The sequence below is a fragment of the Takifugu flavidus genome, chromosome 8 (genome assembly GCF_003711565.1).
Source record: "Takifugu flavidus isolate HTHZ2018 chromosome 8, ASM371156v2, whole genome shotgun sequence".
Lineage (NCBI taxonomy): Eukaryota > Metazoa > Chordata > Actinopteri > Tetraodontiformes > Tetraodontidae > Takifugu > Takifugu flavidus.
In genome coordinates this window covers 12526584-12554568 of record NC_079527.1, presented here as the reverse complement: position 1 = coordinate 12554568, position 27985 = coordinate 12526584, and the positions used below count along the sequence as shown (strand labels likewise).

General features: G+C 44.9%; 1 protein-coding gene across 2 annotated transcripts; it reads left to right on the top strand.

Moving 5' to 3' along the window:
• The first annotated feature begins 34 nt into the window (after nucleotides 1-34).
• On the top strand, nucleotides 35-27952 carry LOC130530665 (acid-sensing ion channel 1-like). 2 transcript variants are annotated; one of them, XM_057042047.1, is made up of 10 exons: nucleotides 35-503; nucleotides 2857-3052; nucleotides 23337-23487; nucleotides 23573-23700; nucleotides 24099-24249; nucleotides 24344-24400; nucleotides 24552-24705; nucleotides 25095-25186; nucleotides 25280-25359; nucleotides 25483-27952. In XM_057042047.1, the coding sequence occupies exons 1-10, from the start codon at nucleotides 142-144 to the stop codon at nucleotides 25597-25599; spliced, it is 1488 nt and encodes a 495-aa protein (XP_056898027.1). In that variant the 5' UTR covers nucleotides 35-141; the 3' UTR covers nucleotides 25600-27952. The 2 variants fall into 2 exon arrangements, with proteins under 2 accessions (XP_056898027.1, XP_056898026.1); XM_057042046.1 differs by having other exon boundaries at nucleotides 25095-25359.
• The last annotated feature ends 33 nt before the right edge of the window (nucleotides 27953-27985 follow it).

The window sequence follows — 27985 nt, the reverse complement described above, 5'->3', positions numbered from 1 at the left end:
CGAACCGCACCAAGTCCAGGCGGTGATCTCACGTCGGTGACGCGTCGGTGACCTGGACACCTCCGCTTCCTCCCATCGCGAGTGATTTGAAACTCCCCTGACCGGTTGGCATTTAAACAGAGCTTGTTGCGCGGCAGCAGAATGGATCTCAAAGTAGAACCCGAAGACGTGGACGCCAGTCGACCACCACCCCTTGAAGTTTTCGCGCACACTTCGAGCCTGCACGGAATCGCTCACATTTTCACGTACGAGCGCGGCTGCATCAAACGCTGCCTCTGGCTCCTGGTCTTCCTGGGCTCGCTCGCCTTCTTGTTCTTCGTGTGCGTGGACCGGATCCAGTTCTACCTGGAGTACCCGCACGTCACCAAAGTGGACGAGGTCGCGACCCCGGTCATGGCGTTCCCCGCGGTCACCTTTTGCAACCTGAACGCGTTCCGCTTCAGTCGCGTGACGCGCAACGACCTGTATCACGCCGGTGAGCTGCTGGCCCTGCTCAACCAGAGGTGAAAGCTTCAGAAAACACTTGTTTTATTACTTTTTTTTAATGCAAATAACGTCTTGTTTAAACAGTTTCACATTCTAAGGCGACAGGTGATGATGGATCACGCTGGTCTTGGTACAACTACAACTATTCACTGGCCACAGTAATACTTCATCTCTGTCACGTGGGTTTCACAAGCCATTTGCTGGAGTTCAGTTCAAAAATTGGCTCAAACAGTTGGACAGAACTGCAAGTTAACTCTTAAAAATGTCGTTTGAAAATTTAAACTGGAGCATCGCTAAAATATTTCCAGTTTTCATGCTGTTCTACATCCAAAGCATTGTTCTTCTGCATCCAGGCTGCTCCTGAGGCTGGGTGCTTCTGCTTTTAGCAGAATCTTGAGTATCTCTTGAGCTCTCTTGGTTTCTACCTGGTTGAGTCATTCTCTGTCTGGAGAGCAGGCAGCTCATCCTTGAATGATGTTGCCATTTGTCTTGGTCATGCAACTCGGGATAATGAGTTGGCAGCAGAATCAGGGACGGACAAGGAAGAGGAGAGTCTCTTTCCTCTGGTTGCAGTTTGTCGTTTTAATCTGCTTGTCTTCAAAAGGAACAAATCCCATCCCATTTTATCCATGTTTTTCTGAGTCAATAACAAATTTTATATAGACGTTTTTCCCAATCTGTGAAAATGCAGAGCATGATTAGGATCAGACACGTTGCAGCCCAAGAAGAGAATAAAGAACAAACTCACGGAGCAAAGCTGTGACTAATCCTGCTTTTGAACACTGTTTGTCAAACAGGTTGACGTCCCTGTGGCGCTGTAATAATGTCGAGAAAAGCAGAGATAATTAACAAATCAGAACTTTTTGGGGGCCAGACTCCAGCGAGGAGCGGTCTGCCAGGTGTTTTACAAATTGATGTGAACCCCTGAACGGTAGCGAGTCACGAGAAGGTCGGGACAGTGCTGACAACCTTTTTTTAAATATTTCACATTTATAATCTCTGTCGTGAATCTTTAATGAAGATTCCAGGATGTTAAAATTAGCCTGAACTATGTTTTCATGCACAGCAACATTCCACATTTTTGTGCAATATTGCAGCTAAGAGTCCAGTAGCCACACACATCTTATTCAGAATATCCTCTAAATCTGATTATGGGCCTTAATCAGAATCAGATCTGCACGTAAAAATGGGCATCATGAACATTGGTAAAGCTTGGAAATCAGAAATACTGCGGTTTCCTGACAATGGTTGACTGGGAAGTTCTTTCAGACTGAAGAATGCTGATTTTCGCAGTACCATTCTAAACTCTCCCTCTGCATCAGGGGCTGCAGGAGGACACTTGGCCGCTATCCGCAGTCAGAAACGAAAGTGCTCGTGGCACCATTTAATATGACTCTCCAGCTGCATTTGGATGGGTCTGAGAAAAGCCTCCTGGATTGATATTTAAACTCATGGCTCACCAAAGTGTCAGAGTTTGCTGATTCCATCAGCTGATTCTTATGGGATTTTATCTCGTAAGTGCAATCTTGGCAGGTTTGCCTGCTCTCCAAACAGAGGGGAGTGGACGTCTCTCTTCAATTAAGTTCATTCAATTAGACAAAAAGACTTGGCTCAATGCTAATGCCACATAAATACCCCAATGACTATCAAATGACCATGTTCAGCCAACTATAATTAATGTTAAATATCTATTTGCTCTCATTTAGAATGGATTGTGGCACCAAGGTTTACTATTTACGCCACTAAATGCCATTCTTGTTCATGCATTCTAATAGAAATACATTGACAAAGAGATCAATAAAGGTCCACATTTCTGTGAAAGCAGTGGCAGACTTCTATAAAGCATTTCTTTGGATGTGGTGTTTTGGAATAAAACCTCAAAGCAGTCTGCTCATTGGCGAGTCCATTAAAGTGGTGACATTTTTAATAATAACGCAGTGGGAAACCGCAGTGAGGGTGGAGAGTGGGCGCATTTACAGCGTGAGCAGATTCTTGTGAGCCAGCGAAATTTCTCAGCCCAAGAAATGAAGCTTTTGTGTTGCAGGCTGCTGGTGTGAAACCAGACAGGTCCAAAATGAACGCCGAATTATCAATAAAGCTGCGGCACCGGTAGCCATCTTTGTCCTCTGTGGACATTTGATTTTTGCTTGAGTTTACCTATCAACTTAATAAAGTTTTTAAGATTATTTTTCTGCTGTCTACATTTCACCAGATACATTAAAGATGTGAGAGTAAAATCATCATTGACCTCCTGAGTACAGATCAGAAATAACCCCATATTTCAGATTACAAAGTAAAAATTTAGGGGCTAAAGCCTCATTTATTTCCGTTAAATCCTGTAACTGATTGATCCTCACTTTTCTGTGCCAGGTACGAGATCCGGGACATCCACCTGGTGGAGGAGAGCGTTCTGGAGAGCCTCAAAGTGAAAGCGGACTTCCACAATTTCAAGCCTCGACCCTTTAACATGCGGGAGTTCTATGACCGCACTGGCCACGACATCAAGGACATGCTGCTGTCCTGCCACTTCCACGGCACCGAGTGCAGAGCAGAGGACTTTAAAGTGGTGAGTGTTCCCCATCATTACCATTATCAACATCAATTAGGTCTGTAGCACAAAGAAATCTGTTAAATGAATGGTGTCCTGACGTAACAATAAAGCAAAAAAAACAAAAAGTGTCTGCACTTAACTGGGATTGACTAGTGGTATATTCCTGATAATGGAGGGGGGCTAGCACGCGCGAACCGAACCTGATGACACCTGCTGCGCTCCCCCTCCTGCTGCTCTGTATCGGGAACATTTGTCACAGCACTTGTTACTGTGTTTGTCTCATATTCCCCAAAGTGCAGGCAAACATTTGCGTTCCCTGACGTGCACAGCTGCATTCCCGATTGGTTCCTTCTCAGCGATAAAGTCGTGGTGGTTTTTCCTATCAGCCCTGCCTACAACAACATCAAATCTGTCCCTGCTAAATGATAAATCATTGTTTTGATCTGTCTATCCATTCAGTGGAATCCTGGAGGCTGTGTGCAAATGTTTGCCTCCATCTTTCTCATCCGTGCACTCATATCCTTTCCTGCTTCAAAACAAGGCAGCAGCAGAATCCGTTGTAATGAAAGATGGCTGGATTGTTGCAGCCAGGACGTGCCTGCACTCGGCTAAAGAGGGGAAAAGGAATTAAATGCACGAAGGGGAAAGAATACGCACAAACACGATGGAGTAGCACAATTGAGTTAGAGGAAACTAATAAGAGGAGATGGAAAACATCCAGGCTGCACTGAAATGTTTACATGTCATGTGGGGTTTATATTTTTAATAATCATACACAATAGATTTGATGATATTTCTGAATATCTCGTGATACAGGCTGAGCAACAGGACCAGATAGCCTCATTTTAGCTATGTAGCAATGTTATAAAGATGACTTTCAATATTCGGATTTTTATTTTAATACGCCGTGAATATTGTGACGATTGTGATGATAAAATCTGATAGTTGTAAAACTTAACACGGGTTAACTGTATGCATTTAATTTGCACACTCTATTTACACGTACATCCCAGGTCTGAGGCAGAATTTTGCGTGAAGTAACGAAGCTGCTAACGGCTAATCAAAAGTCACAGATGGTCACCCAAAATGTGTTTTAATGTTGAATCGAAACATTGCCTTTTCTCTTGAGCTCTCCACCTTGAGCTCTGTGGGCCACCGTACCATCGGCCCTGACTGATGCTTTTCCCCGCAGCGGTTGTGTCTGGCTGTGACGCCTCAGCCTTAAAGCCCCACTGCTGCAGCTGCCGCTCCCGTCCTGCTGGATGTGGGTTTTAATTTGGGGGCGACACATCAATCATTCCGCTCAGCAGCCTCCAGTAAATACATGGGATCCAGCTTGATGGTAGTTCTCCCCTGCCTCTCTTCGTCTGACGTCTGTGGAGGAACTTTTTAGAGCCGCATGCATATTTTAAGGTGTTCAATAAAATGTTCGGAGCGTGGTGCGATAAACACAGTCTGGATCTGGACAAATGTGATGTTTCTCGGCAAAAGAGGAACAGCAGAGTCATTTTAAAAATGCATGACTCCAGCCACAAGTGGCAAGATTCCTACTGTTCAGCTCACTCATCATATCATATATGAAGCCTGAAATAAAGGTACAGAAGCCCAAAATGCTCACAGAGGGCCTCGCAATCAGCTGGTGACTCGTCCAGGGGTAACTTCAGCTCTCCCTGCAAAAATTGTCCTAAATTGCCCCTGGGTGCGAGGGAGTGTGTAATTAATTCACCTTCATTTTACATCACATGGAAGCACATAAAGAGCTTCTGATGGTTCTTAATTCCCTTTCTTTTCTAATTAGTGGACGATTGTTGATTTGTTTTTTGACGTTCCCTTTCCCACTCCTCGCGGTTCCACTCAGTCCACTGTAAGTTATTTTTCCTCTCTTTGAAGAGAGCCACGACGCTCTGCAAATTCTTCGGCTGGAGCGCCGTGGCTGCAAAGGCTGAGAGGTGTTTCCCCTGGAGAGGTTTAAGACCTCTCTCCCCTTCCCTTCACTAATTCCCTTTGTATTCTGCGCAGAGCTCTAGAAAACTGGAAAAGGCGCTTTCCTTTGAAGGCCGCCTTTGATGCACTGCATTGTTAAACTTTTCATTGTTTCACTGCAAAGTGCTTGATGAATAAGGAAGGAGATATATCCCAACTGACGCTCCTTTGTGGAAAAGATCAAAGGAACAAAAAGGAGAGGCTGTTAGGGAAATGTTTCGGGCTGCTCGTGTGAATTGAATTCAGAATTAGTTCACAACCAAATGGACGCGATCGCTTCCTCATCCTCTTTTTTTATTATCAAAGATTTTTACAGAGGGAACGCTGACTCCGAAAAAACAGGCGGCACCTGTAGAACCTCCATCGGTCTTGCTGTCATGACAACACAGTCTAATTGCAATAAGTTGAAACAAAATGCCACTTTGCCATAAATCCTAAAACTCCAACCAGACCAAAAACAGGGCAGAAATGTGTATCCCTATTTTTAAAGATATTTCTGTTCTATTCCTGAATCCAAAGTCCAAATGTACTTGCTTACTTACGTACTTACGTACTTACTTACTTACTTACGTACTTACTTACTTACTTACTTACTTACTTACTTACTTACTTACTTACTTACTTACTTACTTACTTACTTACTTACTTACTTACTTACTTACTTACTTACTTACTTACTTTTATTCACCATAAACTGTCTGCACTTCTATAAATCAGTCTCGCGTGAGAGGTTATTGTGTGATGAAAGGGATAACCGTTGTGGAGAGCACCCTGCGGTCCCTCTGCGCTCGCTTCCGCCGCGTAGGAGAAGCATCTCCGCTAATTGGACTCGGAGGTATTTCCTCAAGTAGACGACAAAGTGCGCCCACTTAAGCGCAGCAGTGAACTGCAGTCAGCGGGAACAGAACCAGCGTCTCTGATGAGCTCTTCTGGTCCGATTGCCTTTGTTGCCAGTCAGACTTGGGCTTTGACAGCGCTACCCCGGGAACCGGCACACGTTCCCAAACCTCCTGACGCACTGATATTCTGACAGCTGTGTCATTATTTCTGTAATCTGATCCCTGCTGTCATGTCTGAGGGGGGCAACATACAATTTGGGTTTGAGTGTTCGATGTGTAAAACACGCCGGCAGCAGGTAGAAGAGTCACATCTACTCCTCGTAGGTTCCTGAGCAGACAGGGAGGCTTCATGTTTCCACCCTGCAGATATGACGTCCACAAGATAGGAAATGTAAAATTTATGTCCTTCGGAAAATTGTAGAGCTGGTAGTCTGCCGACTACCCAAATATATCTGCCTGAGGGGATCATGACTTGGACTCTTGTCTGGGTCATGTGGTCTGTAAATACTGTGGGATAGTAGTGGAAGGGAGGGTGGTCGGTGGTTGGTGCTGCACAAAAGCTGCTTATTTCAGTACTGGGTGGAAAATAACCCCATTACCATGTAGAACACGATACCTGTGTGGCTGTTTAGCATTTCCCCCACAAACAATGAAGTTTAAAGGGATATTTAGAACCTGCATTTCTCCATTGCTCCTGTGTGCTTGGCGGCTGCCGTCCATACTGCCCGGCTGCATGAGGGTCATCTCAGCAGTTACATCATCCTCTCAGCACTTATCTTCCTCTTTACTCTTCCTCACCTCTTAAGTATTTTTACTTTGCCCCCCCCCCAGCCCCCTTCATCTCCACGCTTTGCAGCGAGCCCCACGGGCGTGACAGACCTCATTTTGTTTTCACATCGCGCTCTCACCTCCCTCAGCGGAGCTTCCCTCCCTCTCTCCTCCGTCCTTTTGTTCTCCTCTCCCCTCGCTTCCCCAAAACTACTTGATGGAGAGGAGACGCGATGTGAAGATCTCAAACCTACCGCACCACGCAGGGGACAAACATCTGAGGGCATTTAGAAGATTAATATTTGCCCCCCCCAGTGCTGAACACGGAGTATTTAGTGCTGACCGTCTCCTGACGGAGGGCCACTGCAGCCACTTTACCCAGATCAGCAGGTAAACGCCGGCGTCTCATAACAGAGAAGCTCCATCAGCGGCGTCAGCGGGAGAGCCGGGCGCAATCTGACCGAGCACATTTTTAACAACTTTGATAAACATTTATGCCACTCACCCCAGTGCAGATTAAACCTTCACAGGTAATCTTTAAAGCTGTTATAGTCAATCTCTTACACTCGACAGTGTGAAACTACCCTTTTATGAGCACACACACACACACACACACACACACACACACACACACACACACACACACACACACACACATTAGGCAAGATTCCACCAGTCACCAGTGGATTCCGCCGCTCCCACTTTTGGAACTGCATTTGAGCCGTCACAATCCCTAATAACGTAAAAGATTCATTGCAAAGCTATCAGTGCTAACATGGATTTTGGCTCTTTGTTTTATTCCTCCGCCGCTGCGCCTCTATCGTTTTTATTCATTCATTCATTGTGTTTTTTTAATGAGGGCCAGCTCACAGTTAGTTCGAGTTTCCACTTAGTTTGAGCAAATCAGTTTGGGAAAGTCTCAGAACGCTGATGAAGTTAAAGAAAAGAGATGGTGTAGGATGACGCACATCCAAGCAAGTTGTGGGAGGGACCCCGCACTTAATTAAATATCTAAATAAGATTCCGATTTTAAATCCAATGTGGCAAGATGAGAGAATCCACACCATTGAGACAAGACAAACCACATTTTTAGAAATTTTAGGAGAAGAAAAAGAAAATTTATCGAGCATATTTAAATGCAAGTTAATAAAGTAAAAGAAGTGCGAAATAAGGGGGCAGATTTGTGGTACAGGAAGTGGGAGACGGATGTTTTCCCCTGGAGATTGATTGTCAGTGATCACCAGTTATTTTAGAACACTTCTGCACCAGCCAATCTTTCCAGTGCTTTAACTTTAATGTTCACTTCAGTAAACTGCTCATCTGAAAGCCCTGAGATATCCTATCCCACGCCGTTAAAGGCTATTCAGCTGGCATCTCCATGACTCCAGCTGGTTTCTAGACGGATCAGTAATGCAGCTCAGGCACGCTCTATTTGCCCAGGCCTGAGAGGGGGAAACACTTTTTATGAAGATATTTTTGACTGGGGAAGAAGTGGGTGGGGGGTTGGGGCAGAGTCGCTGCAGCTGAAAATAGCTCGGGATGGCTGCTCTGTTGGGCCCATGGTTTATTCATCCAGAGGATTAGTGCAGGTGAGCTGAGGGCTGGTCTCTGCATCGAGGAAGGCTGGGACAGCTCTGTCAGACCAGCAGTTGGAGCTCAGGAGACCTCAGAAGGAAGCCAACAGGTATTTCTAGGAGTCTAGAAACCCCTGCTAGTGGGTATCAGATGATACGGTCGAGTATTACTCAGCTGAAGCGCCTTATAGAGGGTTGTAGTTTGAGATACTATCCATCAATTCCAAACAAAATGAGTGATGCCCATTCAAGCTTCAACTAAAAGCTCTTGATCAGCATATTTTTAGGAAACCTTTCTCTTTCTATACCTTGTCCGTCCCAGGCATATAGAGAAGCAACGCCAACATCTTACTCCAGAGTGATCAGTTCAATGTGTTCGAGTTTCTTGCACTCAAAAGCTTTTCTCAGTCTAATATAGGAATTTTTCTGATGATATATGGTGAAAAATCCTGCACAAAGGCCTATATTTCTGCTAATTCATCAGGCGTACATTGAAGCACTTGTATGTTTTTATAAATAAATCCTAAATCCTCTTTTCATGCGACAAAACGCAACCTTGAAACCAAAGCTCAGCAGTTTGCATATTTCACCCAGTAGGGACGTTCTATTCTCTTAATGGAGTGTAGATGCAGACTAAATGAGACATTAAACACAGGGGGAGAATGGATCGCAGGGAATTTAAGAGGAACGTTTGGGGGAAATCTTTTTTGAAACATTGATAAATGCAATGGCAATAACCCTGCCTTGTCAGGGGCCGTGCGCTGTAAACACAGGTGAATTATGGCAGACAAGCACTAAGCTCCTGTAGACAAATAAGGCTGCCAGAGCAGTAACAACACTGGCAGAGGAGGAAGAGGAGCAGGAGGAGGAGGAGGAGGAGGTTTCAGCTCTAATTGTCTTCAGGAAATTCATTTGTGCAAAGAACCTGCATGGACAGACGGGAGAGATGAGGTCGGAGAAATGGACGCAGCGCCGGGCGACGCCAGAGAGGACAGACGGGAGCGGTTGTCACGACAGTTGAGCCAGAGGATGCTGCACGGACTGTATCGTCTCTGTAGGTGTGAAATACGGCACAGACGTGAACCCAACGAGGCATGGAAAGAACTGGGGGGGGGGGGCTGGGTGGCAATAAAAGGAGCATTGATTCATATATTTCCTGATTTTTAATGTCAAAGAAAGACGAAGACGCGAGGAAGCGAAAACAGACAAGTGTTAGAACAACAGCAGGAGGCTGATTACTGTTTCCTGGATGCTTTGTGTTTTTACATCAACCCCCAGACTGACATTACCATCAAAATTACCAAGATAATCACTTAACCAGCAGCGGCGCTGACTCGGCCTGCAGCCCGAGCAGCAACGTTGCTTTCAGACCCCGTTTAGTGTCTGTGGGAAATAACAGAAGCAAGAGTTTACTGAGGCGTGTGGACTCATGTGTACCTATGGTGTTTGGTGGATCTGTAGACACCTTGGCTCTGGCCTGTGCACGCTGTGGTTACACAACACCGAAGCCCAGAGATGGATTGAGAGACATTTAAACTCTGACAGCAGATCTCCAACTGTTCAATACCTGGGAGTAATTTCTGACATTCATTCATGAGCTCATTAAAAATGATCGCCTGAGAAGTAAAGAAGGTGTTTTTCATTAAGTGGGGGAGCGTACAGCCTGCTGTGCATCGACTCCTGCTCCCGACAAACTGCTCTGACGGCAGACTGGTGCCAGATGTGGGCATCTGTTCCCGCATCTGCTGAAGGTCACGTATCATTGATTACTCTGGGTGGGCACAACATTTACTCCTTCATGGCAAATAATGGGTTCTCTGCTGCGGACTGAAGTTGTTCTGCTTATCGGTGTTTTGAAATTACGCGCAAGTGACGAAAAACCCCACAGCTGCAGAGATTGATAAGAACATGGATAAATAAGTTTTCTGTGCAATTAAAATCTTAGAAGTGCTGCACGTTTCTGGCAGGTGTCCCTGGCCGGCGTTATTGCTTTTCAGTGGGACATTTTTGACTTTAAAGCTTCACCAGAGGGATTCACAGCGCACGTGCTTCATGAAGAGCAGGGGGAAGAGAAAAAGGGCATCTGAATTTAGATCCACTTAGTGATGTCATCGCTAAAATCAGGGCTGTGGCCGCTTGGACAAATTTTCTGTCTCATCCAGCACAGAGTTTTTACTTTTCCCACACAGGCATGTTTATTATCGGAATCATTGATCACACCTTTAATCAAAAGTAAACGTGTAAATGCGTCTTCCTGTTAATAATTAGGATTTATTACAAATGTATTATCTGAATTAATCTCAATAGATGGATGGGGTTTTGAATTAGACCCAGACAATAAGTAATGCGTAAAATATTTAATATCGGACAATAGCAGATGGTCCGGTTGCCCGGGTATTCTCATCCATACGTGAGGCTGCAACGTGGTGTCTGGGGTGGGGGAGTGGGGTGGGGGGGTGGGGGGGTAGAGGAGAGGTTGACCTTTACATGAGGAAATCTGAAAAGCACCAGAAGTACCAGCCCACCGGCAGTCTGTACAGGCAGCAGGAGGAGCAGCAGCAGGCTACTGGTGCATGGCTCTCAAGCTCAGGGACAATTTAGGGTGTTGTTAGTGCCCAAAACCCTCTGATGAGACTCGTGCTCACAGTCTGTTCCATCTGCTGTAGCCTGAGCGTACGCCAGTGCAGGTGAGGAGGGAGCCACATCAAGGTAGTCATATATATGCTACATCTTTGTATATAGAATCCCTTTTGCTGATGATTCACATGTTTTAGAACAACATGAAGGTCTGGAGAATTCTTTATTACTATATTATTATTACAATCACACGCTCATTAAAAAGCCCTGTGGCCATGGTAACCACTTGACTATACAACTACAGTTAACAAGGTAATTCTTCTAATTAGGCGACTCCTACTCCATTTTAATGTGCAGGTGTAGGATAAGTAAGCTTTGAGTCAGACCAGCTGAGTGGGTAAAGGAATCACTAATGGGGTTTTATTTTTCTGAAATCTGAACGCAGAGTCCGAAGGAATGGGCATTTTCCTCCGCTTCACTCCCACACACGCAGCAAAGTCATGATGCAAGTCTTCTGGTAATGAAACCAAATTAAAGCCATCACTCATGCGAGCGTTATATGCACTGGGCACGAGTTAAAAGCGGCATTAAACGCCGTAAGTGATGTTCAGAGTGGAATGGAGGACATCAGTCAGTGCTAAGCGAGGTGGCGAATGACAGTTATATCTGAGATATTTAATTGGCTTTGCTTGTTGTTTACTCTGGGCTGGTCATCCACCCCCCCCACCCCTCCCCCTCTGTGCTGATAAGTGGAAGGATGCTGCGTCCGGAGCATCTCGACGTCCTCTGGTTGACAGGGACACACCTGTTTAAACTGGCAGCAGAGACTTATTATTCCATCCTCGGCCTCCTCGCCGTGCAGATGCCTTCGCCTTCCCTGCTGACCCTGGTGGTCAGTCTCCTCCTTCCCCTCAGTGTCCCTGTGTTCCTTATCCCTTTATGAAGTCCTCACTCAAAAACCCTCTTTTTTAAGTGAAAAATTATTAAAATAGGCTGATTTCCCGCTTAGATTTTTGACTGCGTTCTGCCATTTTGGTATTTTTTTTAAGCTCTGCCAGGTCCAACACCTGCGTCCAATCTCAGATGTTTTTGGCTCAGGCTTTGGAAGGATACGCTGCCGTTTCCACTGTGGACCAGTGCATGATGGATGATAATAGCCGTATAGTCGGAGCGTGAAGCTCACCGATAAACTCAAAGAAGAGAGAGGGTCTGCACCTCCTGGGGCGTCCACGCAGCCCTACGCGCCGACATTATCGGCAAAAATAGAAACGGGAAAGGTGTTGGATCCTCTCGCTGAGTCGAGTGCTTTCAGTTATTTCAGTACCTTTTCAAACTTTTGACAGCAGAAAGACAGATAATGACCGCGCCGAGCTGACGGCAGCAGCTCCGCTGGTGTCTGAGCCGCCAATTAAAAACGTTTAAAGACACCAGAGTTGAGCTGAGTTTAAGAGTTCCAGCAACTTTCCTGACAGGAATTCTTTTGATCCTTTGTCAAACTCTTAAAAATGCTTTTTGCACTCATTTTGGCTCAACTTGTGGACATTAAATGTGGGTTTTACATAATGTAAAGTATGTTTAAGAAAAATTATGTGCAGGGAGAAAAAAATAGCTAATTACAAACTGTGAATAACTAAAGACAATAACCTCCTTATGGAAGGCCACTGAACAATCAGGGCATTAGTCCTCATACTTGGAAATTAGTTTGGGCCCAATGGTTCCACTCATTATTATGCCATTGTTGCTTAGAAACGAGGGGGTGATTAGGTGCGAGTGTCTGTAAGGAGTTATCAGCGCTCTATGTTATCACCTCTGACACCTAATTAAGGACACTGTTGTTTTAATTATACACTGATATCAGCCAGAGGAGATAATTTTGAGTGGCATTCGTTATGTCCCCCATTAGCATTTAAAGACAAACAAATGAGTTTCAGGGTGTGAATCTGGGCTGCGAAGGTTCAGATAGAAATAGAGGAGCCGTGATGCACAGGAGGTCAGGTTATATGTTGAGAAATAATAACTATCTTCTCTGATCTATCACTTCAAATACAAACACAGCCCTTACGTTAAAGTCTGACGGTTCTGACGGGCCCTCTATTTAGCAGAGGGGTAAGGAGAGTCGTTTCATTCCTGGTTCATCAGCGTGCACAGATGGAGCAGGTATAAGTAGAGAACTTCACTTGTTATATATGTGCTGCAGAATGTTTTGTGTCTTAAACTAAAGCTCTTCTTTGGCTTCATCTCAGGGTTATTATTGTTTTGTCCAAATGTATCTTGGCTGTTGCTCTGGTTGTCTTTGGAGAATAAAAAATGGGGGATTTCTAACCATCAGAGCCTCGAATTGCTGCTTAATTACTGTTGCTTGATTACAGGCTGTGGACAGAGAGGTGGAAGTAGATGTTAGGGATGGATTTATTCTCTCTGTTGCCTCTATTTAAGCCTTATGTTGAAATTGAGATACAGGCAGAGGTTGGCGAAGGCAGAATTCATGTCAGTATTCTCGAGGCACCTTTTATTAACTCATCATACACGACAAACACGGCTGCTTTACACAACAGGCAGGATTATCAGTAGTCCGAAAAGATATCAGCTATTTTCATGGTGGCTTTCTTGTGAGTATTTTAAATATGTTTAAAAAAATAGGAGCATTCATTCTCATTAAAAGTTTCCAGGTCACAGTAGCAACGTTGGCCTGATAAAGAGGTGGTAAATTCCTGATCCTTTTCCTTCATCGACTCTCCTCACCCTCTGTTTTCTCAGGGGGGTTCTAGAATGGGCCTTTTTTTAATTAAAAAAAGGAGTAATTGACAAAAGCCCAATCGTCACTGATACAAATCAATTTCATTTTAATCCATCAGAGATCACCTTCCCTTGGATTCATCATTTCCGTCCGTCTATTCCTTTTTTTCTGTGTAGTTTGGGATGATTTTGCTCATTTTCAGCAGCCTCGGGTTATTTTTGAATTTATTTATTTTTTAAACAGGGCCTGGACAATTCTGCCCTTTTATTTGGCTGTCATTCTCTCAAACCCACATTCAGATCTGGGCCATCTTCGTTTTCCAGGACTCGTCTTGTTAGCCTTCACATCAGACTGTTTCTGGCTTTAAGCCACCAGCGATCACAGCCGTCCCGAATTGCTCTGATTTAACAGCACACATGTGACTTTTGGGCTAAAAGCGAAGCTTCCTTTGCTTGGAATTAACCTGCTTAAACGGCTCTCTGTCATCATATGTGGAGGCTAAACAGTCAGTCCCATGAGAGCATAAAGTGAAAGTATTTGCCTACATCAAATTAGTTTTGATTTCATAGTCTGCAGTCTGATTTTTCATCCTGGTTCAAAACTTTGCAACTCTAATGTTTGGACTTTATGGAAGGAGAGATCTAATAAGCGCCCCATATACGATGCTGTTTGTCACACTGCTGTGGCGGGTGGGTGCATATTTTCTTCCACTTTAACTCTGTTATTAGGTTAAAGAGATCTGAAATGTTAGGATTTTATTTGGGGGATGAACACAGGCAGCCGAAAAGGTCAATATAAGAGTTTTAATGTGTCATGACAGCCGTTAAATAACAGCAAAGACCACAATCCCTTTCAAATGCAGGTCAGGTGATCCATAACATGAACTGATCTGCAAATATTAAGCAGACTACAGCTGTGTGTGTGCGTGTACGTGTGGTTTTCAAACTATTGCAGACCTTTTCACGATCCTCGCCCAAGCCTGTGTTTACAGAGTGAGATGAAACCTTCTATCCCTACCTCAAACACAGAAGACAAAGCGTACAGCACATGTTGCTTTTTAAAAGACCTGGTGGTTCAGCTGAGGCCAGTCTGGACAAACACAAAGAAAAAAGAATGAGGGTGGCGTCCTTTGTTCCTGTGGACGAGCATTTCCGTCCAGCTCTGTGTACAGAGGGCAGGTTAACGCCACAGCTCATTTCAACACAATAAATAGGAGTCATGATAGCACCCTAACAAGGAAGGTTAGGACACCTGTCTGTACATTTCTGTCATCCTTTTCTTTCCCAGGACGCAGCAGGGTGTGTGTGTCCAGTTCTCAGTGTAGACTAGAGGAGTCATTGTAAACACACCAGCCCTCCCGTCCTCCTACGGTACACACTCACATACCTCTGACCATCCAAACAGCATCGAAGCTTTTAACACGGCACCAAAACTAACGTTGATGCAGATGATTCAAAGAAGAAAAACTCAACCTTAACGTTTGACTGACGGACAATTCCTAGAGTCAGATTATTGTTTGGCAACCTGCTTCCCGCAGAAGCAGTAATATCGCTCACACGGTGCTGGTTTCCAGCCTCCTGGCGAGAGCTGAAGACATTGATTCTGCTGTTCACGGCTTCATCATGTCCCCGTCCTCAGCCTGCAGTGTCCTCCGCTGGTCCTCATCTCCCACCGCGAGTCTTTCAGAGGCGGCGCGGTGCGACCAATCAATGTGGTTATAGACAAATTGGAAAGTTTGGAACTCACAATGGCTTACATCTTTAGGCCACGTTTACTCCGGAGTTGAGGGAGATGAGACACAAATGCGTAGGAATGGATAGAAGTGGAAAGAATAAAGCAGGAAGTGCCTGGAGAGAACCTCTGACGTACACATACAACCCACAAAAAAGCCATTTTTGCACCTCATGCGTCTGTAAACGTTGCCGCTGAGTAATGCTGAATGGTTACTACTTGCAATGGAAAAGGACCTGCTCTTCTTAAAAGGAAGTAAACGTGGTAGACCAGGTAAAGTGCTGTGGAAAAGCACCGCATTATAGTGTGCTAATAGAGTGAGCCCAGGACAGAAGCCTGGCCCTTCTCCAGCATTCCAGCAGCCACAGACAGAGTAATTGATTGCCATTACAGTGTCTGAAGCTCAGCTAAAATTATGCTCTGTTATTAAACGGCTCTTTGGTGGCTCCGTCTCCCCTGCAGAGGATGAGAGAGTCCAGATAAACAACCAGCTGGAAGCGACTGTAAATCCCAGTAAGGCCGAGAGGAGCTGCAAGGTCAAGTGGAACCTCTGGAGGGTGGACTCGCCAAGGACTGTTTCGCATTGTCTCCCTGATTTCACACCTCGGTGTTATTGCAGAAATATTGATTCTACCCACTTGCAAGAACTCTTCCTCATTTAACTGTACCTGAGGTGAGATTACAATGTTTTGGTGATTCAATATAACCTTGTGAAACATTGTGTTCGGCCGACTTTGACCTTTAAGAGTGTGCGTTATCTTGCCTGCCAGCTGGAGTCTTCCCTGGTTGTCACTTTGCTATTGAACAGGTCGGGATGGTGTGAACATTTCGGAGTCACAGCCGCTTACACGGGGCATTCGGAACGTGGACTAATCTCTCGGTATTCAGCAGCAGCGCGTGGCAGGCTGGGAAATCTAAAGTCTCAGTGGATTCCTCCCAGCAGAGTGTGAAATTTGTCACAGAGAGGGGAAGTGCTCCAGGGCCCTTCTCCCTCCTGACAGTTTCTTGCCCTCCGGACTTCTCCAAAACTTCCCGGTAATGAATGCGGGGGTTGATTGCCGTTTGTCGGGATTCTGGGAACATCCGACTGAAAGACAGTTAATGAAATGTGAGATCTGTTTGGTCCATTTCTCTCACGTTTCAGAGAAATGGAAGCTGTGGGTTTCTTTCCATTGCCAGATTTCCTGTTTTCGCCTCATCTTGACCTTCATTTTCAGTTTCTGACCATTTTTAAACAGTAGATTTTAAGGGGGAAAAGTTTGAGGAAGTTTCTGTATTGTTTTGTATTGGGGCTATAAATATATCAGTGACGCAGTAATTTGCCAACCTCTCAACCAACTGCAGCTAAAATAATGCAGATTCAAGCCGAACCATGTCAACAACAAAGAGGCAACAATGAGACGATCACATAAACTAGAATGAGATGGTGTCGCAGGCCACATTAATGTTCTAAGTACCTCTGAATATGGCACCATCTCACCCGATCACGTTGTTCAGATCACACACACACCCACGAGCACACACACACCACATGCGCGTGCGCTCAAGCCTCTTTGTGTACTAGCTGGTCTCAAACCTAACCTGAACTCTAACCCACTCAAGCGTTGAATCATGGAGTCATTTCTAAAATAAACTAAAGTACTCTCTCGTGAAACTAAACTCTGTGTGCCTGTGTGTGTGTGTGTGCGCGCGCGCGCACGTGCACGTGCATGCGGGTGTATGTTCTGACTGGAGTATGTGCAGGAAGTAGTTGAGATGCTCACGTCACGCATCATGTCACCATTATGCATCTGTTCATGTATGACGGCTGTAACTCTCCAGGATGCGACCATATGCACTAGCGCGTGGTTTTCTGCTCACCACTGTGTTTTACTGATTTATGAGGCTTTTCCCCAGGAAGCCGTCTTGCTATGCTTTAGCCATTACAATATATTTTAAATGTTCACTGCCAGGCGCCATAGCCAAATGAATGCATGCAAAACCTGCATGCACTTCATCAAAGTCCAATTATTATTGCACATATTAAAGCCATTTGGTTCCAAATCAGCTGAGTGCTCTGCATGTGGGCTAGTTCTGCACATGGAGTCGAGAGTTTCAGTGTGTAGCAGACAAAGACAGTAACAGAACTTGACCAAGGATTATCTAGTCCACAGCATCTCTATCTTACACTCAAGTTCATCATCAAGGATGTTAGCATGTTAGCATGTTAGCACTAAGCTAAACTGGCATCACATCGCTCCACTCTGCAGAGCCTCACTAGCATTCCAGTGCTGTCTTTCCCTCCACACTGCTGGATGTTGATGACAGCTGATTGTCACAGACAGCGGACGTATTTATCAGACACACAGCCCCAATTTTGAAATCCGAATGATCACCCAGACGGGCTTTAGCACACAAAGCACTGACTCATTGTAAGTGACAAGTATATCATAACCAGAGATTACAGCAAATGACGCCTAATTCACGGGTGACATTTAGTCTCAGTCTCAGCCGCCAGACAGATTTGCTATCATCAGTCTCTGGAGACTAATTTAATCTCATCCTAAATGACCCATCACCGGTCGGCTTCACAAGATCCATGGAGATGCTCGTGTCGAGTGGAAAAAAAAAAAGAAGATGAATTACAATACAGCTTGTCAAGCACGTTTTGCATTAGCTAATTATTCATATCGTTGTTTATGTAAATCAGAAAATGCTGAGCATCTTGAGCCAGTTCTTCTTTTTCCAGTTAGGCATTTACACTGTCTTGAAGAATCCCATCCAGGCAAACTTGGCAGCACACACTGGTGGATTCTTTTCCTTGGCACTTAGTTATTAAAATTTGATAGTTAGATGGAGCCTTCACAATACACATGTGATTTAATCCTGTTTAACCCTGCTGTGCTACTTATATTGCTCCTGCAGTGGTAAAGCATGAGCCCCTGTGACTGGGCCCGGGGGCTGTTTATCCCTCAATGCTTACTCAGCTGTACCTGATGAGAGGGCAGTGAAGCTGCGAGCAAAAGCCCCGATGAGCTGCCGCTGCTGCTGCCGCTGCTGCTGCTGCTGCCGCCACTGCTGCTGCGCCGGCCTCTTCGCCGCCCGGTGTTCCTCTCAGAGCGGAGAGCGTGAGCGTGGGCTCCGCACGTGGCTGGCACGAACGCACGGGCAGGAGATTTGTAGGCGATGGTGACGGATGCGACGCGCTGGGGGAAAAAAAGAGAGGCAGAGAAGGTTTTAACGTCCCTCCACAGCAAAATTTAGGCAGGAGAAGCGGCGACGACACAGAGATCAGAGTTAGTTTCCCATCACATTTAGGTTAATTATGTAATGGAAGTATCTAAATGAAATCACAGATTCATCATTGATTTTATCTTTGGGAACAGAAATTTCAACAGCAGCAGCATCCGTGGGTATTTCTCATCATTCTGCATGCCTCCCTGTCCCCTCTCTTCTTTCAGCACCATCGTTGTGTTGTTGTGAACAGTCCAGTAAAGTCAGTGCAAGCATGGCAGATGTAGACAACCACTCTTTGCTGCCGTAGATGGTTTCATTATCACCGAGATGCCAGCGACGTTCTCGTCAACCCTCCTACGGTATCTGCCGGGCAACATGAATTCGACGCCCTTCCTACACCAGAAACAGTTTCCACCCTTTCACAAGAGAGCGGGCGCGCTTGGTTGCACGAGTCTTTGTAAGGGTTATTGAAAATTGAACAGCTCTGTAATGAATGCGAACTGACAATTATAAGACATTTATGTCCTCCGTCAAAACTCAGCAGACCATTTCATTATTCACCAGGAGCTTTCTTCACCGGAGGAAGTTTAAATTGCCATTTTTCAGGGGCTGGAGTATAGGGTTCCCTTCTTTTCAGCAAATAAATGAAGGGGGAGTTTCCCTCGGGGCGTTCTTTCCTCTCCGTGTGGGGCACCGGTGCAAGTCCATCCACAGAGGGCAGGATTAAAGCAACAGAACTGATGGCTTCCCGGCTCCACTGCCTCATCCGTGTCATTTATTTTGTTCTGATGTGAAAACAATGCCAAGTCGTGTTCTTTGCTAGAAACTTCAGCCTCCTGCACATATCTAGTTATCACCAATCTATTAATTGATAATGAGGACCCCTGCTGTGGTTGTTGTTATTCCGCAAGTGGAAGCCTGGCTTTCCTTGAATTCCAGAAGAGAATGATACTGTGTATGATTTGGGTGAATACACACTCCGCTTCCTCCTAATGTGATACGCTCACCACTCTCTTCCGAGGCACACCGACACGATCGTCTCTGAAGGTGATAGGTACCGAGAGCCCGGACCGAGTCTGAGAATAGGACCGGCGAGCAGGAGGAGGGCTGTCTCTTCTGCTCGATGAAATATTCATCAAATGGAGCAGGGGCGGGCGGGGAAGTGCTGCAGAGGAGATGGAGACGAGTCCACTGGAGACCCGGTCTCACAGTTTGGGAGACACTAGAGGACGAGAGAAGAACTTGCGAGGAAAAGATTTTTATCGCGTGGGAGCTCGAATCCTACATCTGACAGGTGAAATTCTCGCAGGCGGCGAAGGTTTCATGGTAATTCAGAGGCGGGCCAGGTGGATCGCGGTTCCCTCATTTTTCCACCTGTGCTGAAAACTTCCTTCAGTTTCTTCTCCACTGTACACAGACAACCTAGTGGTAAAAGAACAACCCCCCCACCACCGCTGACAACGCCACCGCTGCCCCCTCAGCACATTAATGTGAGCTGACAGACCACAAACATCATGTTGGTGGAAGTGCATGGTTCCAAAAACTGGAACCACGGGGTTTAAGGGGGAGAGTGGTATTGGCCTGACCATGGCAGGGATAACAGGAGGGTGTATATGAGGACAGTCAAAGGTCACATTAAACTGTCCTGACAGGTCAGAACTGGTCTGACGGCTAATGAACAGAGGCAGGAGCGAACCGCAGACAGGTCGCCACATCATTGAGCCTGAGAGTGAAACTTAAAAATGAAATCGCAGCTCTTTAAACTCGGGGTTTCAGTCTCAAAACCGCTGGAGCACAAATGCTCCGTCCTGTCGACACAGCTTGTTGTTAGCACCTCGGCATCCGTGTCCAGGATAAAAGCAGCCGGTAACGTTGTTTTAAACTCTTAATCTCATTAATATTAATCCCTTTATTTCCATAAAGTTTATTCACGTACCCAGTACCCAGTTTAGAGTTTCCAGGTCAGCTGTAATCGGATTACACTTCTGAAATACACAAGTTACAAAACCAGATGCTCCTTGTCACCGAGGGCTGTTGTCTGCCCGGGTTTTGCCCTAAAACAGCGCGTTTCGGCATGATAGCCGTTTAAGCAGACAGCGAAATAAGACAGAAAATGTTTGCACTTAACAAAAGACAGCTGTAAAGTCTTTTAAAACGCTCCTGTACAGCAGAAGAGCTCTAATGGATTGACCTTCCCCTGCTGAGACATCCTTTCACACACAGACTGCGAGGTGGGAGACTTGGCTAAATGGATTGGAAAGTGTATGGATTTATGATTTAGAGCAACAAAAAAAAAAAGACAGATATGCATAATTTTGTGCATCATGATTAACAGCAGCAGAGTACCTTTGAGTGCTTTTCAATATATGTCAAATCACTCACAAGTGCTCGCTTAATTGATTAAAGACCTGCGAAGGTGCAGCCAGTGTGACGCCCAATCAGGAAGTACCAAAGTTTATGCAATTCCCATCAAAGCGGAGCTTTTAAGTATTTCCACGTGCCAACGTGGAGGTTTTTCCCTTGTTCCACATGTTGTGGAGATCCTTTCACATGTGCACAATAATTTATTCATCGCAACAAGCACCCACAGTGTGCACGCTGTGCGTCCATTGTGCATTTAATGTCTGATGCCGTTAGTGGTTAAAGCCGTCCGCATCTCAACATCAAATATTGAAACAAACGCTTGGAAAAGGGAAAAAAAAAAAACCTCACTTCTGTATTGATCCAAATGCTGTGACCGTTTTCACGTGCGCAGATGTGTTGATTAATTTATTCATGAGGCGCACTGAGTGCAGCCACTGTGTGAATTGACACATTTATGCATTCGGTTGTGGGGGTGAAAAAAGTGTTCCAGTGTTTCACTGCAAAGGCTTGAAGAGGGGGGGGAGGAGGGGACTTTATTAAGCCCACGGAGAGGAAATTACTGCATATATGATCATACAAAACACATGCATTCAGGGAGGGTGATAAGTGAGTACGCTGCTCTGGACAGGGGTGCAGTGCCTTGCTCAAGGGCACCTCTGCAGTGCTCTGAAAATGTCCTGGCACCTCGCCAGCTTCCAGACCACTTTTTCTCAGTATTTGGTCTGCAGCCAGGGACATGAACCTGCGACCCCCAGCCCAGTGGGCAGACAGAGCCTCTGCTGCCCCAACAGGGCAATAAAGTCTGGGTTTGGAGGTCTATCAAGGTAACAGTGATCCAGTGGAGAAAACCTTTAAAACTGCTGTTAAACTCGTACAGAATAGCATCCACTATGATAAACTTGTAGTTTAAATTCTAACCTTTTGTCTAGTTTGGACTCTTGTCAGATTTTCCATGCAGTTTGCAGGTATTTCCTGTATGAAAATAAAATAAAAATAAAGTCTCAGGCTTGTTTCTCTGAATCACAGGAGCTTTTTTGGAACACGCACACGTTTAGCATTTAAGGAATTGATTGGATGTTGATTTGGTCATGCTGATTTTGCCCTTTAGTCAAAGCGCTGTTGCACAAATCATCATTTTTTATGGCAAATGTAAAGGTGTTAAGCTGGGAGGTTGCACCCAGCTCGCTGCCGTCCCGGTACGTTGACATCTCTGTGGTTAAAGTTGTGACGCAGGCACGTCTTAAGGCAACGTGAAATGCCAGCCATCATAAAAGAGGGGACTGTGGGAGTTTAACATAAATGCCACAACATTCAGGTCATATTGAAATGGTATTTTCAGGTCATAAATGCCAAAAAGCTAAGCTCGTTTTGAGTCCTGCAGAGGCAACAATGACAGATATTCAAACTGCAGTAGGAGCGAGCTTATTTAGAGAGGGAGGACAATTCTGTCCACATCAGAGCAACTGGGACAGGAGACAAGGGAAGGAGCATTTAGGAGGACAGAGTTTATTTACAACAGGGAGAGAGAAGACGCAGGTGAGAGACATCAGGACCATAAGGAAGATGGGAAACCATATGCAAAAGAAGATGAATCAAACAAATTAGCATTTCGCTCTCTGCTGTTTGATTTTGATTAACTCCTCCATAAATTAGTTTATTCTTATCTGTCGACTTGATTCCTTGCAGCATATTTGCATCTGGAGCTTCTCACTTCATGCCCACAATGCTGAATTGTTCCTCAGCAGCGCCCAAACCTCCTCAAAAATAACCTGATTTGTTCGGGCTTTTCCAATCAACGACGCCACGACGTCGAACAGCAGCCTGCTTCACTCCCCCGTTTCTGTCTCCTTCATTTTGCATCCTTCCTCTCTCTGACCCCCCCCCCCCACACACACACACACACACACACACACACACACACACACACGGTTTATGTGACTCACAACACTAAACAACACAATAAACTCCTCAGAAAACTCATCTCCATGCTGATATGTCTGGTTCTTTGTAAGCACTCGTGGCTTTGAGAACATCTAAGTAGACACTCGCATCTCACACGCTCTCAGTCTAAAGCATTCTGGCTTTCCTTCAGAATTAACGCTGTGTTCCTCCTGCCTGGCATGATTGGTCTCCATGGTAACATCCGGTTCATTATAAGAACCAAAAAAAGCATACGAGGGAGCATTAAATCAAACATTCTTTGCGGCTTCTGTGCAGGATTATCAAACTACGCAGACCTTCTCCCTCCCACTCTTTGACCTCTGTTGCACTCTTTTCTTCAGTTTTTCCATTAAAATCTCATTTTGGTCCATTAAAATCATCATGCAATCCGAGCAAAATACCAACACCTGGTGGAAAAGCATTGTTTGCTAAACTTTGGCAGTTTTATAGTTATCAGTAGCAGATAATGATCCTTTTATACAAGAGTTATATCTATAGGAGGAACCATATGAGTCATAGACGTACCTTATATAGAGCCATCATTTTTGTCTGGGTTTCTGTTTTCTCAGGTTTTTACCCGATATGGAAAGTGTTACACCTTTAATGCTGCTGAAGATGGGCGCCCTCCGCTCAACTACACCAAGGGAGGTATGGGCAACGGCCTGGAGCTGATGTTGGACATCCAGCAGGATGAATATCTGCCTATCTGGGGAGAAACAGGTGAGGACAACCTCCTCTGAATTCAAAGGTAAGATGAAGCCTCCAGGCGTGTCGATCCGATTGGGTTCTCTTTGAATTCCCACAGATGAGACATCATTTGAAGCCGGCATCAAAGTTCAGATCCACAGTCAAGAAGAGCCTTCCTTTATTGACCAGCTCGGCTTTGGAGTGGCACCGGGATTCCAGACTTTTGTTTCCTGCCAGGAACAGAGGGTATAAAATCTTTGTTACAACACTATTCAAATCCAATCAGCCTACGCTGGTTTGAAAATAAAGCATAAAAACGCTGATATGAATAAATGTTTGCGATTTAGCACCATCTAGCGATGAGGATGGGAACTGTCACTTTCTGGGCGTTATCTACGGTGGCGGTCAGGGAACAAAATAGACAACGTTATCAAGTATTAAAATGCAATTGTTCGTTGTTTTCCATGAGGGTGGTTTTTTTAAACTGCGTCAGAACTCATTTGAATTTTTTTTAATCCAACAAAAGTAGTAAAAATAAGTCAATACTAAACCAAGGTCAGATACACTGTGTATCCAAGCTCAACATTCACTTCACTGTCACTTACTGAAGTGTCTGAAATATTTAACCATGTGTGTTTGTACAGCTGATTTATCTTCCTCCTCCCTGGGGAGACTGTAAAGTGACAGCAATGGATTCAGACTTCTTTGACAGCTACAGCATCACGGCCTGTCGCATCGACTGCGAAACGCGTTATCTGGTGGACAACTGCAACTGCCGCATGGTGCATATGCCAGGTGGGAAGCTCTGCTCCGCGAGGGGTGATGAGAAGTTGATGTCAGTAGTTCAAAGATCTTAAAGTGATTGATGCTTGTGGCTCTTTGGCTCCAGGCGATGCACCTTACTGCACCCCGGAGCTGTACAAAGAATGTGCTGACCCAGCTCTGGGTAAGCAACAAGGGCTTTGAACACTTCTGACCCGGCTCATTAAGGAAGCGTTCCTCGCACGCTCGCAGGGAGTCTCGTGACATTTCTAGGTCAGAGGCTAAGGAATCTGTTCAAAAGTTCATCAGGAACTTTCGGTTTCTTTTTTTCTCAGACTTCTTAGTGGAGAAGGACAACGATTACTGCGTGTGTGAGACGCCGTGCAACATGACCAGGTACAGCAAGGAGCTCTCCTTCGTCAAGATCCCCAGCAAGGCCTCCGCTAAGTACCTGGCGAAGAAGTACAACAAATCAGAGCAGTACATCAAGTGAGGAGAAAATACAGAGCACTCAGACATTGTAAATGATCATTAGATGAGATCACGACCGTAACGCATTAAAAAACAAAAACAACAATTAGCAAAGTAATTCGGTAATTTTTCATTCCCTCCACCATAAGCGCTTTGAAAAACAATATGAAATAGACACTAACATCTGTCGCTGTCTCTAGATGGTTTGGAATGAGTGTGAATCTGCCTGAGCTCTGTCAAAGACACATTTCTGCCAGCATTTGGGGGTCTCTCTATCCGCCTGTCTGATTTAATAGACGTCAAGCGAATGAAATTACAGTAGCTTATTCACTACAGGCTTTTAACGTCATGTGATTTTAACAAAAGGACGAATAACCCGAATATGACTGATTTGCTCTCCTCCACAGGGATAATATCCTCGTTTTAGACATTTTCTTCGAGGCCCTCAATTACGAAACCATCGAACAGAAGAAGGCTTATGAAGTAGCCGGACTTTTAGGTGCAGATTTATTGAGTTGCATTATATTCTGGGCTCATCTCTCTGTCTTCGTAGTGAATGATGTGTTTAATAACACAGCTTATCTTATTTCAGGCGATATTGGTGGACACATGGGACTTTTCATTGGAGCCAGCATACTCACCATCCTGGAGCTCTTTGATTACCTTTATGAGGTGAGACACCCAGGCGCCAGCGCTAACGTTATGAGTTTTTAGCGTGAAAGGATTTGGAATTGATTGAGGTCAAATTTCACTGTCATTAAACCGGCCTTTATCCCCTTTTTCTATTCTCCCCAGGTAATAAAACACAAGCTTTGCCGCTGTTCCAGCAGGAAACACCAACACGGCAACAACAACCAGGGAACAGTGCTGAGCTTGGACGACGTCAAGTGTCACGTCAGTAACTTTCACTAGGCTTCGGCAGCCGTGGGTTCGGGGCCGCCGCCTCTCTTGACCCCCCAAGTGGCGTGTTTGTGGACCTCGTTCATTGCAGTGTCTGGACCGTGTCTGTTTTGTCCAGGAGACAGGGGGACGCCACACAGACAGCAGGGTGTCGACAGAACAACTGCATGGTCATCTGCGAACTAGCTTTGCTTGGACGTAGTCACAGATACGACAGTAGCGCATGGACAAATCGATGGTTATCCAGTTAATCGGCTTTAGAACTTTGTGCTGTTATTGGCTCTGTCAGTTTGATGGGAAATGTCCTTTTAATGATCAACCGCTTCTTATTTGCTGTTATTAATCCTCTCTTTTTAGTTATTTCTTCACTTTTTCCTTTCATCACTCATTTATTCCTGATTATATCTACATTCAGCCCATCCTCCCTTGTTAAACCGCAGCATTTTTATTTTATTTTTTTGCGAATACACTGCGCTACCTCGTCTTTCAAGGGTGACAGCACCCCTGAGGAACTCATAAAACCAATCTGAGGAGAAAAAGAATCATGGAAATGAGCTGAGCATGCCAGAAAAAATGGAATTAAAGGAAGCCCTTGAGCAGCAAATCACTTTAAAAGGAAACATTTCGCACAGAAACAGTGGTGGAAATCCAATTAGCCATTTCAGTCTCCTGGGAAAATGCCAGTTTGGGGAATATGGCCATAAAGTGCTAAATACACTTGTGAATTTAATATTATTAACAAAATGTGAAGAATCAACACAGCTCAAGAGGCAGGATCTTAACCTGACATGCTAATCAGTAAGCCACACGCAAACAAAAGCTCTTAATAAATGAAGTAAAACATCCTTAAACACTCACATATTCACCCCATCCTCAATAAACAAAGAAACTTTAAGTCACTTCTGAGCAGAAATATTGCCATTTCTTTATTTCAATATTTAATATCTCGGCGGCTACAGCAGCAAATATCAAAAGGGACAAACTTTAAGTCTTCTGGGAAGGTGGTCCCCTTCAAACAATGAATTATACAGCATCTCATCCATCTTCAGGCCCGTCCCAGAGGACAGCGGGTACCTCACCCGTCCGTCATGGACCACTTAACATGACTGAATAGTAATGTAAAAGATTCACGTCCTACTAAATATTAACCAGTCAACTCTGACAAATTTAAAAGATGAACAGAAGCTTTGCACCTACAGGCGAGCTGTCCCTTCTAATCTGGATGTGCAAAACAGCTTTTTATAATTTACCGTCACGTCTGTACGCTTCTACTGTGCTGCAGCTATAGTCAAGAGCGTACTCCTACATGAAAAAAGGCCTGAATTTTTAAGTTGCATTATCATTTCAATCCTATTTAATAAGCTTTTATCACCTGTCAGTCAGGACAGTTAGCGTGAGCCAACAAAAACGCCAGGAGATTTGGTCACAATAGTGAGGTAAAGTTTTAAATATGAATATATTGAATGTGTTTTGTCATCATTTAGGGCTCTAAGTTGCATGAAGGTAAAGAAGAAGGCGACTGAAGTGTAATTATTTAAATTATTTAGCCGCGTGTTTGTTCAAAATGAGACAGAATAGCTTCTCTGTTAGCATCGTAAACACAACACGACTACAACGTGCTTTAAACATGGTCGTCTTCTGTTGAATACTGTTTCGTTCAGTCTGTCACAACCAGAGCCTCCAGCGAGCAACAGCAAAAAAGACAAAATTAAAGACGCTCCCCTGTGAACAGGGAGAAACCTTGAGCAGGACCCGGCTCGTGTAGAGTACCTCCTGCTCATAGACGCCTGGAACGAGGAGGAGGGAAGAAAAACCTGATCCTAAAGGAAAGAGATGCCCGAGGAGGTCAGCATATAAAGGTGAAGCTGGAGTCTGTTCCAGCAGTCACTGGGCGACCGGCGAGGTTACTGGGCCGGGAGGGAACCGGCGGGAAGGCTGCCTCTGCTGCCACGCCGCCAAAATCAAACCACTCTGCTGAAATCTGACAAACTGAAAACATCCGACTGATCAGGAAAGGGAGTTCTACGATGTGTATCTGCGAGTGTTACCAAGCACAATCATGCCATCAGCTGTAATGTAAATATTACCGATCATAATCTAATGATATCAGAGTGCTTTGTTCTGTCCAATATTGTACTCGCTGGATTTATTTAGGATTATTGTTATTTTTCTGTACCTATTGTGTGTATTTAACAAAGACAACCTCATGCATTGTTCCCGATGAGGCTGTCCTGACAGCTGTCGGGCGGAAGGGCCGGATTATTGTGTCCAGCTGAGATGTGGAAGGACGGTTGTTTCAGTCTGGTGATGCAAAAGAGAAATAAACAACGCTTTAAAAAAAAAAAAAAGTGATCTTAAAAAGAAAGTGACCTTTTATTCCCGTCCCGTTGTGACGAGA

What these genes read in the sequence shown, in the direction of transcription:
- LOC130530665 (XM_057042046.1), top strand. Translation starts at nt 142, where the DNA reads ATGGATCTCAAAGTAGAACCCGAAGACGTGGACGCCAGTCGACCACCA. An exon ending in AAATCAGAGCAGTACATCAA is followed by an intron (nt 24,706 to 25,094) that starts GTGAGGAGAAAA and finishes TCTCCTCCACAG; the next exon opens with GGATAATATCCTCGTTTTAG. An exon ending in TCTTTGATTACCTTTATGAG is followed by an intron (nt 25,360 to 25,482) that starts GTGAGACACCCA and finishes TATTCTCCCCAG; the next exon opens with GTAATAAAACACAAGCTTTG.